Source organism: Orycteropus afer, unplaced genomic scaffold (genome assembly GCF_000298275.1).
Source record: "Orycteropus afer afer isolate SDZICR_OR568_19922 unplaced genomic scaffold, OryAfe1.0 scaffold00260, whole genome shotgun sequence".
NCBI classification, from domain to species: domain Eukaryota; kingdom Metazoa; phylum Chordata; class Mammalia; order Tubulidentata; family Orycteropodidae; genus Orycteropus; species Orycteropus afer.
Window position 1 is genome coordinate 1,634,510 of NW_006921847.1, and position 14,207 is coordinate 1,648,716.

A 14,207-nucleotide genomic window follows, 5' to 3' on the forward strand; every position below is an offset into this window, starting at 1 on the left:
ATATATATATATATATATATATATTAGGAAGCAGGCCAGGCCACACCCCTAAGGAAACTTTCTTTCAACTAATTGACTGCTCAGAGCATATACATTAGATCTCATCATGGGAATAACCACATCACAACTGTTTAAAACACTCAAGAGTTGTGGTCCAGCCAAGATGACACACAACCCCAACTATCACAGACAGGAAGATCTTTTCAATAAGTGATTCTGAAACAATTGGCCACCCATATACAGAAAGTAAATTTTGATGCTTGCCTCACACAATATCCAAATATTGCAAAATGGTATAATCTTTTTGGAATAGTTCAACAAATTCCTGTAGAGTTAAACATAGTTATCATAAGACCCAGCAATGCTAGGTATTTATCCACTAAATAGATAGATAGATAGATAGATAGATAGATAAACATATGTGTACAGAAATACTTAAACACAAATGTTCATAATATCTTTGTTTGTAATAGACACAAGCTGGAGAAAAATCATATGTCCATTCAGTGGGTGAATGGAAAAAGAATTATGTAGATCCGTGTAGTGATGTAATTACTAGTAAGGAATAAAAATAGATGATTTTCAAATGCAATATATATAAATGAATCACAAAAACATATCAAAATAAGCAGGCAGAAAAGAGTACTTAGTGTATACTGTATGATTTCATTTATATGAAATGCTATAAAAGGCAAAATTAATCTGTGATGAAAGATAGTGGATCTGTGCTTGGGTCAGGATTGTGTGTGGCCTCAATTAAAAATGGATACAATGGAACTTTTAGGGTTGATAAAAATGTTCTATGTCTTGATTGTGATTTTCGTTGGACAAGTGTTAATGTTTATTAAAACTTATACATTACCCCCTTAAAATAGAGTGATTATATTGCATGTAAATCCTACTTCAGTAAGTTTATTTTAAAAACTGGAGATGAACCATCAATTGCTTTTAAGTTTGAGGAAAAATAGAGTCTTAGTTTCCCTTGTGCTCTAAAGATTTTGTGGGAGAAGTTTGGAAAGATAAACTATTTTTTCTTTTAATTAGCATAGTGAAAGCAGTGACATCATTTCAGCTGTTGTGTTTATTTTAAGGAAGTAAAATTTACTAAGTGACATGCAGAAGTAGCTATCAACACACTCTATGAAGAAAAAGATACTCTGAATATATTTATTTTTAATTCATACTAACTGGCTCACATGAATGTAGCCCCTAATTTTATGAATAAGAAAAAAGAAAGGGGAATTTGCAGCAGTATATTTGTCTTTAGAAGTTATCAAATTCTGAACACATCAACCATAGGAATCCCTATAAGTCCACAGTTATTGAAATAACTATCCGACCCATTTCCAATCCCAGAATTTGTCTATTTATCTTATGACTTTTTCCAACTACATTACAATGATCAATTTATAAAAGAAACACCAATCCTCAATACTTACGTCAGAAAAGTCAAATACAAGAGACCCCCTCTTCTTTTTATTATTATTATTATTATTAATATTTTAAATATAAGAGCCTTGTTACATACAAAATTAGCTAAGGTTGTTTGACTGAATTATGATAGTTCTATTTGCTAGAGCAGATGAGCTTTCTCCTACACTGCTAATGGGCATGTGGATTGATGTTGTTGTTGTTGTGTGCCATGGAGTGGGACCAGACTCATAGCGACCCCTCCTTGGGTTTCGGAGGCAGTATCACTATGGAAGCAGATTGCCCAACCTTCCTTCCTAGGAGTGGCTGGTGGGTTTGAACTGCCAGCCTTCTGGTTAGCAGTTAAGTGCCTTAGGTACTATGCTACTATAATAAATTTGAAATTTGCTTGAGGATCATTAAAGATGTTCCTAGCATTTGATCAAATAATTCTGCTTTGAAATTCCATCCTAAAGGAGTTCATCAGAGATAGGTTTTGAACTTGGGGCCCTGTTTTGAATTAGAAGAGAGAGAAGAAATGTACACATTGGCATTGGGAATGATATTAAATGATTAAATAAGCATAGTTGATACTACTATTATTTTGCTCCTAGATTTGCCTATTGTAAAATATCATACATTCATTTGTCTCTCATTTTTAAGTCTGTTAGTGGGAAATAATCCTTGAGAGAGAATTAAACTCTTGGATTTACCCTTGTAAGGAGAATATAAACTAGATATACTTACAGCAAGCTGACTTTAGCTGTTGTGCTTACCTATTTTACATAGATTGCACTGAAGACTGAATGGAATATTCTATTTCTTAACCACTTTAATGCCAGGAACTTCTTTGAATCTTACCTCATATTCTACTGTCTTCTTGCTCTCTAATTAGAAGATCATTTAAAGTCATGATAGGGTTTTTGATATGTGATTTCTACCCTCCTGATTTTTAATCTCAACTGTTCCATTCATTTTTATTTTTAATCATTTAAGTATTTTGAACTTCTAAAATTAGCTTGTATCTGTGTCCTGACATTTATTCATTTGCTTTTTATTTTTAATTTAAGAAGATTTTGACATTTGGTGTTTGTATTGCAGTTCCCTGAATGTGGTTTCTATGGAATGTATGATAAGATCCTGCTTTTTCGCCATGACCCTACCTCTGAAAACATCCTCCAACTGGTGAAAACGGCTAGTGATATCCAGGAAGGTGATCTTATTGAAGTTGTCTTGTCAGGTAATGTACGTTTTTTCTTTATCTATAGATTCATGATTTATATTTGAAGAATTCTTGTGTATATATGTTTGTCTATGTATCTATATCTATACATATGCATAAATTTTACTGTGATAATGTATATATAACAAAATTTGCTAGTTTAACCATTTATAACTGGTTACATTATTCAGTGACATTATTCATATTCAGTTGTTTGTAAGTATCACTGGTATCTGCAAAATCTTTTCATCACCCCAAACAGAAACTCTATACTCACTGAGAACAAGTCCCCATTCTACTGTCTTCTCAGCCCTTGCTAACCTCTAATCTACTTGCTTGATCTTTGATTTTGACTGTTCTAGATCTATCATATAAATGGAATCACACAATATTTGTACTTTTGTCTCTGACTCATGTAGCATAATGTTTTCAAGGTCCATCCATGTTATAATACGTATGAGAATATCATTCCTTTTTATGGCTAATATTCTAGTGAATGTTTATGTCACATTTTGGTTATCCATTCATCTGTTGGTGGACACATGAGTTGTGTTCTGCATTTTGCCTACAGTAAATAATGCTGCAGGGAACATTAGTGTACAGTAATTGTTTGCATCCCTGCTTTCAATTCTTTTGGGTATATATCTAGAAATAGAATTGCTGGGTCAAGTGATAATTCTATATTTAACTTTTTGAGGAACCACCAATCTGTTTTCCACAGCAGCTGCACCATTTTACAATCCTTCCAATAATGCAAAATGTTTCTATATTCTCCACATACTTACCAATGCTTGTTCTATTTATTTATTTATTTATTTATTTATTTAAGTAATAGTCACACTAATGGGTGTGAAGTGTTATCTCATTGTGGGTTTGAATGGACATAGGTTTTCAAGGCAACTTAGCAAGCATATATCAAACTTGATCCCAATAGATTTTTTCAACCCCAATGACAATGTGTAAATTTCTTCTCTTCCTTCTAATTCAAAACTTTTAAAATAATTTTGGAAGGAAAGCATTAGATTTCTTTTGAAATTGGCTGCCTCCACACCAAGTACTCTCAAAATTGCTTTGTCAACCTCACTCTCCTTCCCATCTCCTCAGCAACACACATACCTTCCTTTGTTCACTACCTTGCATCACTTGGACAATAGCAAAAGTAAACAAAAAAACTCAGTAGCAGTGAAGTTAAGACAAATGTACAGGGCCCAAATATGCTGAATATCTAGTAGCCAAAAAAAAAAATAAATGCAGGGCTTAGGAAACTGTTGACTTATTAGAGTTAGAAATCTAGTAGCTATGAATAAGCTAAGATCAAAGAGGAATCCACAACTGAGGAGTTAAAGCAGGTAAGATCATGTCTTGTGACATCTTCACTTTGAATGCTAAAGTGCGGCTCAGTCAACTCAGTCCCTGAGAGATGCTGATTTTCCATCTATTGATTTACGTTTCCTGTTTTAGGATTTAGGAGTTAGTAATAGGACTATTGATACAGAGAAAATGAATGTATTTAGCTTAAAAATAAAAATAAAAAGTAAAAATGAGTGCCAGACAACAACTGTTGAAGGAATCTTTACAACAATGGTCAGGGAAATCATTGTGAAGTTGTCCAGAATGTTATTGTTTATTTTTGCTAAAAATAGAGTCATTATTGCAATGCTCAGATTGCATTGCTCCTTTCTGCCTTCTGACCTCCTTTGCTTGCTGTCTCTTTGGCTAAAGAATGTTGTAGAGAAGCACCTTTTAAAGGAATCAATACACTTTAATGATTCTAGACTCCATTCTCTCAAGTTTTCATTGATCGCCTACCATTGTGTGAGGTGTGAGGCTCCTACACTTTTGTTGTGTAGCTGAATCCTAGAAAATAGCTTTCTTGCTAGATAAAAGTAATCATTTTCTTGTTGTTTACAAGGTAGCCGATTGCTAAATAAACAAAGTAAAAATATGAAAGCTGTAATGCCCTTTTATTAATTTTATTTTAAAAAAGTCACTTGATTTGGCTGGGTCTCCTCCCATGTGTTTTCTTTTGGCCCCTTTGACATTTGGTTTTAGTGGCCTGTTAGTACTAGTGACTAGACATACCATTTCCTAAGTTTACTGTTTTCTGGTCGCTCAGGGCTGCCTGAAATGAAATCATGCTCTGGATCTGTTCTCACCATAATTCATATTAAACTCACAGCCAGACTGCTTGCAAATAAGGTAATATGTTTTTGGAATCTTTTTTCCCCTATGGCAATGTTCAGAAATATGTGAAGATTTTTAAAATTGCATTTCTAAGTTTATTTTTCTCTTCATTTGTCATCAAACGCTTTACCGTAGTAGCAGATTGAATGCAACCTGTGTGTGGGTGTGTGTGGGGGCTGCCTATGTGCATGTTATTCCAGAGTCAGTGATCGGGATTATTCTTCCCCCACAGTGAACAGGGTGCTTCCCTCTAGAGTTCCAGTGCTGCCCACGGAGTACTGCTTTCCATTCCTACCTTGTCAAACCAGGACCCTTAGTGTGCTCCACTTCATCCACCCTTCGTGTCAATCTCTACTGTTTCCCTGGCTAAAATTGCTAAGAGGGTTTTTAAGAGCAGCCCCCTTTTTCACTGGTTCTCCCACTACCAGACTCAGGAAGGAGTCTCCAATTCTTAGTACCTACCTTGTTAATATTTAAAAAAAAAAAAAAAAAAAAGTCATAACAGTTCATTTCTAACTATGAGGCTGGAAACTTTGGACACTTTCCTCACTCCACAGAGTCCCACTTCCCCAATGTCATTGAACCTTTCAAGTATTCAATTACATTTACATCTCTAACATTTAATGGTAGACATTGTTGGCTTCAGAATTCTCCTACCTCTCTCCCACTCTAGTGCTTAACATCATGATTAGCCCAATAAATGCTAAACAAGATTTTCCCTTTAACCCTCCTCCCTCCATATTCCAACCTTGTTTCTTTTCCATATTTCTTACCTCCTTTTCCATACCTTTTTATTCCCTGAGTCCATAGTGATCAAATGCCCAATATTTCTTACCTCCTCTCTGTCTTCTTGCTATATTTGCAGCCTGTCTCTCTTGAAGCTGATATTCCATTCTCTACCATCTGGGGGACTTGCCTCCAATTGTGCTTACCCTTAGGTGAGGAGCTGGGTAAAATGGTCCTCGTCTCCTTCCCCAATGCCAGTTTTGGATATTTTCTTTATAACCTTCCTTTCTCTCTGAATTATATCTATTTTGCTTTTTAGGTCCCCCTTTTTTTTAGCATTGCTTTGAGATGATTTATTTCCTTGAAAGCTCAGTTCCATTCAACCATGGTGATCACTTCAGAGTCAGACTCCAGTTTTCACTTTCCCTTTTATGCATACAGTCATCCTTGGTATTATTACAGTATGTGCTTATGACTCTTCAGATTCCTTGTTATCATTTTTCACTGTTAGTCACCCTGCAGTAAAGCCCCATATCTGTCATCACCAGCAGGACCTGACTATAGCTCTGAGATCTCCTCTTGGAGAGATCATCCTGTCATCTTATCCATCCCCTACCAAATGTACCTGTTCCTTGTGTTTTTCACTACAGTTTTTCAATCCCAAACACCTACTATCTCATTGGCTACATTTTTCCTGTCTTGTTTACTCCCCATAGCATGTGACCACTCATTATATGCCTGCCTTGCAGCACTTTGGTACAGTTTCAACTAACTTGTATTCTTTTATTCCCCTCTCCCCTTCTAAACTGTGGCAGGGCCTACTCTAACTATGTGAAGTCTGAATTACCATAACACCCATTTTTGCTATTCCCGTTCTTGAGCTGCACATGATTGCTAGACATACAACTCCCTGCCTACATGGTGCAGTGCAGATCTGTGGCCTTAATTGTGCTCCATGATCTTTCCTTCTGTCTATCCTTTTTTTGTTATTATAGATAAGAGTTCTCAAGAAGCGTGTATGAGTTAACTGATTGACTGCTGGTCCCAGGTTAGATGTGACCACATATACCAAGTCTGGGGAAAAGGAAAAAGATGTGTTGTAAATATTATTTCTAGATACATCTTCAAAAGTTAACTGAAGTTGATGACTCCTTTCTGTGCATTCACTCTAGGCCTGGAAAAGACATTATTGCCTTTGTGATGGGGACTGTTGTGTTGTATATAATTTGAGGCAAGGCAAACGATAGCTACAAGAATGCTTTATGCCATTGGGTGCGAGGGAGCTTGAATCACATACTCATTTCTGAACCTTTCCTTGAAGGGTATGGAGAGCTCAGATTGACTAGACTTATAATAAATATGCCATCTCCTGTAGATGACAGTAAGGATCAGATTCACCCAAACTGCAGTGCGTATGAGTAGTAGGGGGCAAAACACCAGGCATCCCTTCTACCACCTTTGATTAAGCATGCTGGAGAAATTTTGCTCTTGAAGATTATAGTTTACCAAGAAATTCTGTATATCCAAATTATCTCTTTTGCCATATCACAATTTAAACTCCACTGTGTAGTTCAACGTAAACGTAATCTGGCTCTTTTTATAAGTAATCTCATATCAACCAAAAAACTTTCTAAGATAAAAACTATTGTAAAAATGTGATAAAATCTAGGAAAAAGAATAATTTTGAGGAAGGCCTCTTATTTTGTCAATGTCAAGAATTTTCTCTTGTTTATGTCATTTTCTGCTAAGACCTTTCATCAACTGTTAGCTGCTTTGGAAGTTGAAAATTAATCAAGCTACTTCTGGATAATTTGCTGGGTGTTTGTATTCTTCCTTTTCTTTATGAAAACTGTAGCTTGTGAGCTAGTTCATTTAGCTTCAGTAACCTAGGAAATCTCATGGTGCATGGGTTGGGTTATGGAGAAGAAAAATACATGGAATTTCCCCAACATGCACACTCCTACCACTGGCAAATTCTTTTTGTCTATTAAGCAAAGAAATAACATTATTTCTATTATTATAAAGTACTAAAACACTGCCAATGGAAATTTCTCTTACCAAAGCCAAAAGCAATTTCAAGTGTATGTTACTGAACTATTAAATATAGTTCATGGATTTATCTGAAGTCTTCTTTATGATGCATCTCTATCAGAGTGTAATAATGCAGCCATAGCAAAGCAAATGAATAACAGGACTGTGTTCACATAATTGAACTCTTATTGTTTCTTTGTTTAGTTTTAACTTGATCCATAATAATTGTCTGTGTGTCTCTCTTTTGTGAGTGGTTTAATGAGGAAAAAGACAAGGACTATAAGAATTTCTTGAATAAAGTTATGATTTTAAAGTGAGAGCTAAGTGTTAAATGTTTCCTTCACCTTTCACTACAGTAAAAATTCATAATTTTGGATTTTTTATTTTTTATATTTTTACAATAGATTAAACAGTATTACTTTGTAATTTTTACAAACATCTGTTTCTAAATAGGGTCATTTTTTTCCTTACTATTAGAAATTGGGAGCCTTTGTAGAAAGCTAGTGCTGTAATCCAGGCTGAGATGAAGTGGGCCTCTTAGGCAGTCACCAAACCAAAAACCCAAACTCAGTACCATGGAGTAGGATCGGACTCATAGTGACCCCTCCTTGGGTTTCCGAGGCGATATCATGACGGAAATGGATTGGTTGATCTTCCTTCTGAGGAGTGGCTGGGGGATTTGAACTGCCAGCCTTCTGGTTAGCAGTCAAATGCCGTAGGCACTATGCCACCAGACCTCCTAAGCAGTCACAATGGAGCTGATATAGTGGTGAAGAAGGTGAGAAATATTTTGTTAGGTGAAGTTAAAGAGACGTAATAACCATTTGAATGTAATTGTTGATAGAGAATGAAAAAATGGAAAGGACTCTAAAGAGAGCTACAGCCACCTAATAATAGTGATTAAGTTTCTTTTCCCTCATACCAAGTCTTGCCCTCCTACATTGCCAGTGTTTTTGCCAGGTACTGTCTCGAGGTATCAAAGTACTGATTTCTTGGCCATATAGTACCACTGATTTTCTTAGTGAGTTTGTACATAGTGCTTCAGGGTTTTTTGTTTGTTTATGTCTTTACTTTTTTAATTGAGCAAGGAACGTCAGTGATGAATTGTACAATGTTAATATTGCATGAATTCTATGTTTAATCAGTCTACAAGTAACACTGTATGCGTAATTACTGAGTACAGTTTCAGAGCCAGATCATCTGGGTTCCTCACTATTTATATCTTATCCAACACATTTAGTTATTCTGTGTCTCAATGTCCTGATCTGTAAAATGGGGACAACATTAGCACCCACCTCATAAGATATTTTAAAAAATTACAATAAGCTAATGCATATAAAGCACTTTAGAGAGTTTCTACACAGAGCAACTGCTCAATAAACGTTAAGCTATTTAGATTGCTCCCCCTCCTCACACTCTAAACAGCCTTTTCCATAATGTTCATGAGAATCCTCGTCTGATGACTTTGAAAAATATTGGGTTAAACAATATGAAAGAAATTCTTTACCACAAGAGTCTTCAGAACGTTTGTGCTGAAGAGCACTCCTCCAATTCACCTTCTCACAGCACATTATTTATTTTCCTCCAAGGATCTGGTGATTCTTTAGCAGTGTTGACACTGGGTCATGTCTGTGGACTACACGGTCTGAGAGAATGCAGCTATTCTCTCTATAAATATGTCAGTTCTCTCTCATGGAGGGGAAGAATTGAGCCAGAGAAAAGCAGGAGTTAGGAAGAAAGGTGCTATCATATATAATAACTGTAATTCGTACACATAGTGTCACCAGTTTTTGAATCAGTTTTCATATGTAATTTTCTTTCCTTTATAATGATTCATGGAAGTAGAGAAGCCAGATTACAGAAAAGTTAGGGAATCTAATTTTTTTAACTTTTTATTTTGATTTTGGCGAAATTTTACAAAGCAGATTCAGTTACATTATATAGTTCACACATATTTTAGAATCTAAATTTTAACTTTCTTTTACTTTTCAGTGAGTAGGCAGAGCGTGAATCTCAATGTTGAGTCACTATTCAAACTACTTATACTCAGTTTTTAGCCTTCTGAATTTGAGCCAGTAGAAATGCTTAAGAACCTATTTGAAAAATTCCTACTATGGTTGTTGTGTTGTTTTTAAGGGCCATCAAGTCATCTTTGACTCAAAGCGACCCTATGCACATCAGAACAAAAAACCTCCTGGTCCCGTGCCAGCTCCACAATCCCTGCTATACTTGAACCCATCGCCGCAGCCACTGTGTCAATCCACCTCATTGAGGGCCTTCCCCTCTTTCATTGACCCTCCACCTTACTAAGCATGACATCCTTCTCCAGGGAATGGCCCCTTCCGATAACATGTCCAAAGTAGGGAAGCCAAAGTGTGGCCATTCTTGCTTCCAAGGAGCATTCTGACTGCACTTTCTCCAGGACACATTTGTTAGTTCTTCTAGAAGTCCATGGTACCTTCAGCATTCTTCACCAACACCACAACTCAAAAGCTTCAATTCTTCAGTCTTCCTTATTCATTGTCCAGCTCTCACATGCATATAAGGTGATTGAAAATTCCATGGCTTGTGTCAGGCGCACCCTAGTCCCCAAGGAGACATCTTTGCTCTTCAGCACTTGAAAGAGGTCTTTTGCAGCCAACTTGCCCAGTGCTATACATCATCTGATGTCCTGACTGCTGCTTTCATTGTCGTAGATTGTAGAACCAAGCAATGTGAAGTCTTTGACAACCTCAATATTTTCTCCATCTATCGTAATGCTGCTTATAGGTCCAGTTGTGTGCATTTTTGTATTCTTTCTATTGAGATAAAATCCATACTGCAGACTGTACTCTTGAATCTTTATCAGTAAGTGCTTCAAGTCATCCTCACTTTCAGCAAGCAAAGTTGTGTCATTAACATATTGCAGGTTGTTAATGATTCTTCCTCCAATCCTGATGCCACATTCTTGTTCATATAGTCCAGCTTCTCAGATTATTTGCTTAGCACACAGATTGAATAAGTATGGTGAATGGATACAACTCTCATGCACTCCCTTCTTGATTTTAAACAATGTAGTGTTCCCTTTTTCTGTTTGAACAACAGCCTGCTGGTCCATGTACAGGTGCTTCATGAGTACAATTAAGTGTTCTGGAATTCCCATTCTTCTCAGTGTTATCCACAATTTATTATGATCCACACAATCGAATGCTTTTGCGTAGTCAATAAAACACAAGTAAATATCTTTCTGGTATTCTTTGCTTTGAACCAAGACCTATCTGACATCAGCAATGATATCCCTTGTTCCATGTCCTCTTCTGAATCCAGCTTGCACCTCTGGAAGTTCTCTGTCAATATATTGCTGCAACCATTTTTGAATTATTTTTGGTAAGATTTTACTTGTGTGAGATATTAATGATATTGTTCTATAATTTCCATATTCTGTGGGATCACCTTTCTTTGGAATGGGTACAAATATGGATCTCTTCCAGTCAGTTGGCCAGGTAGCTATCTTCCAAGTCTCTCAGCATAACCAAATGAGTGCCTCTAGTGGGGCATCTGTTTGTTGAAACGTCTCCATGGGTTTCCCGCCAATTCCTGGAGCCCTGTTCTTCAGCAGTTGCTTCAGTGCAGCTTCAACTTTTCCTTCAATATCATTGGTTCTTGATTATATACCACCTCCTGAAATGGATGCAGATCAACCAGTTCTTTTTGGTATGATGACTCTTTGTATTCCTTCCATCTTCTTTTGATGCTTCCTGCATCATTCAATAATATGCCCATAGAATCTTTCAATATTGCAACTCAAGGCTTAATTTTTTTCCTCAGTTCATTCAGCTTGAGAAATGCTGAATGTGTTCTTCCCTTTTGGTTTTCAAACTCCAGCTTTGCACATTTCATTATTGTAATTGGCTTTGTCTGTTCGAGTTACTTTTTGAAATCTTGTGTTCACCTCACTTATCATTTCTTCCATTTGCTTTAGCTACTGTCCACTCAAGGGCAAGTTTCAGAGTCTGTTCTGACATCCGTTTTGGTCTTTTCTTTATTTCTCATATTTTTAATGACCTATTGCTTTCTTCATGGATGATGCTCTTGATATCATCTCATAATTCTTCTGGTTTTCAGTCATTAGTGTTCAGTGCCTCAAGTCTATTCTTTACATGGTCTCTAAATTCAGGAGGGAAATATTCAACATCATATTTTGGCTCTCATGGACTTGTTTTAATTGTCTTCAACTTCAAGTTGAACTCTCATATGAGCAGTTGATGGTCTGTTCCACAATCAGCTCCTGGGCTTGTTTTGGCTGAAGATATTGAGAATTTCCATTGGCCCTTGCCACAGATGTAGTCAGTCTGATTCCTGTGTACTCCATCTGGTGAATTCCACATGTATAGCCACTGTTTGTGTTCTTGAAAAAAGATATCTGCAATGAATAAGTTGTTGGTCTTGCAAAATTCTATCATGCGATCTCCAGCATTATTTGTGTCACCAAGGCTAAATTTTCCAACTACCACTGATTTTTCTTTGTTTTCACCTTTTGCATTCCAATCACCAGTGACAAGCAAAACAACTTGATTGCATGTTCGGTAAATTTCAGACTGCAGAAGTTGATAAAAAATCTTCAGTTTCCTCATCATTTGCTTTGGTGGTTGGTGCGAAAATTTAAATAATAGTAGTATTAATGGGTCTTCTTGTAGACATTTGGAAATTATCCTATCATATACAGCATTGTATTTCAGGACAGACCTTGAAACATCCTTTGTGATGATGAATGGCATGTCATTCCTCTTCAATTTGTCATTCCTGGCATAGTAGATCATATGGTTGTCTGATTCAAAATGCCCCAAACCCTTCCATTTCAGTTCACTAATGCCTAGGATATCAATCTTTATGTGTTCCATTTCATTTTTGATAATTCCAATTTTCCTAGATTCATACTTCATAAATTCCATGTTCCAATTATTAATGGATGGTTTAGCTGTTTCTCTGCAATTTGAGTCGTGCCACGTCAGCACATGGAGGTCCTGAAAGACTTACTTTATGTGTATCATTAAGGTTGGTTCTATGATGAGGCAGCTCTTTCCCAGTCCTATTTTGAGTGTCTTCTGACCCAAGGGGCTTTTCTTCCTGCATTGTGTCAGACAATGTTTCCAAGCTACTCATAAAGTTGCCCAGTAATGTATCAGACAGTGTTTCTCTGCTATTCATAAGGTTTTCCCTGGCCAATTTTTGAGAAGTGGATAGCCTCCTCCTTCTTCTTAGTCTATCTTAGTCTGTAAGCTGCATTGAAACCTGGGCACCATGTGCAACTCTGCTGGCATTGGGAACAGCAGTGGCATAGCCTCAAGCCTCACAGTAACATACAAGCCACACAGGATGAAAACCTTACAGACAAGTTTGTCTCCCTTAGCTGTTGGAAACCTCTGCACCCTCCCCTTACCTAATTCCTACCTGGAACTTAGTACTTTGTGATCCCTAACATTCCTGCTCCTTCCCTTTCCTGGCTCTAGGGGGCTGCCTTTCCTCCTGCCCCATTTTATGTGGTTATCCTACCACTCCTGAGGTCCCTGGCTACTCCTGCTCCCTCTCTTTCCTGGCTCCAGGACACTTAGGCCCTAGTCTTGCCTCCCACCCCTTTTTACCTGGATATCCTACCACTTTTGTGGTCCCCAGCCACTCCTGCTCCCTCCATTTTTTTTGGCTCTGGGGTGCTTGGGGCCTAGCTTCAACTTGAACTTGCATATGAGCAGTTGATGTTCTATTCCACAGTCAGCTCCTGGCCTTATTTCAGCTGAAGATACTGAGCTTCTCCATTGCCTCTTGCCCATAGTTTATCTTATTTCTGTGTACTGCAACTGGCAAAGTCCACATATATAGCCACTTTTTGTGTTGTTGAAAAGAGGTATTTGCAATTAATGAGTTGTTGGTCTTTCAAAATTCTATCATGTGATCTCCAGCATTATTTCTATCACCAAGTCCATGATCCAAGTACTGGTGATTTTTCTTTTTTTCTAACTTTTGCATTCCAATCACCAGTGATAATTAAAACATCTTGATTGCATGTTTGGTCAATTTCAGACTACAGAAGCTAGTAAAAATCTTCAATTTCCTCATCTTTGGCTTTAGTGGTTGGTGCATAAATTTGAACAATATTAATATTAACTGGTCTTCCTCATAGGCATATGGATATTTTCCTATCAGTGATAGCATTGTACTTCAGGGTAGATCTTGATACATTCTTTGTGATGATGAATGCCATGCCATTCCTCTTCAATTTGTCATTCCTGGTATAGTAGATCATATGATTGTCTGATTCAAAATGGCCAGAACCAGTCCTTTTCAGCTCAGTAATGCCTAGTATATCAATTTTTACACCATGCATTTAGTTTTTGACAACTTCCAATTTTCCTGGATTCATACTTCATATATTACGTTTTCCAATTATTAATTGATGTTTGCAGCTGTTTCTTCTCATCTTGAGACATGCCACATCAGCAAATGAAGGTCCTGAAAACTTTACTCTTTCCATATCATTAAGATTGGCTTTACTCTGAATATGAATATGAATAACAGTCATATTAACGGGTCTTCCTTGTAGGCATATGGATATTATCCTATCACTGACAGCATTGTACTTCAGGACAGATCTTGAAAC

General features: G+C 36.9%; 1 protein-coding gene across 1 annotated transcript in view; it reads left to right on the forward strand.

The window, feature by feature from the left end:
- Window positions 1-14,207, forward strand: part of PRKD1 (protein kinase D1) — a 531,285-nt gene that overhangs the window by 259,553 nt on the left and 257,525 nt on the right. Inside the window, exon 2 of the mRNA XM_042782200.1 lies at window positions 2,512-2,650. Within this exon, the coding sequence (XP_042638134.1) occupies window positions 2,512-2,650 (139 nt within the window). The remainder of the gene's footprint in view (window positions 1-2,511; window positions 2,651-14,207) is intronic.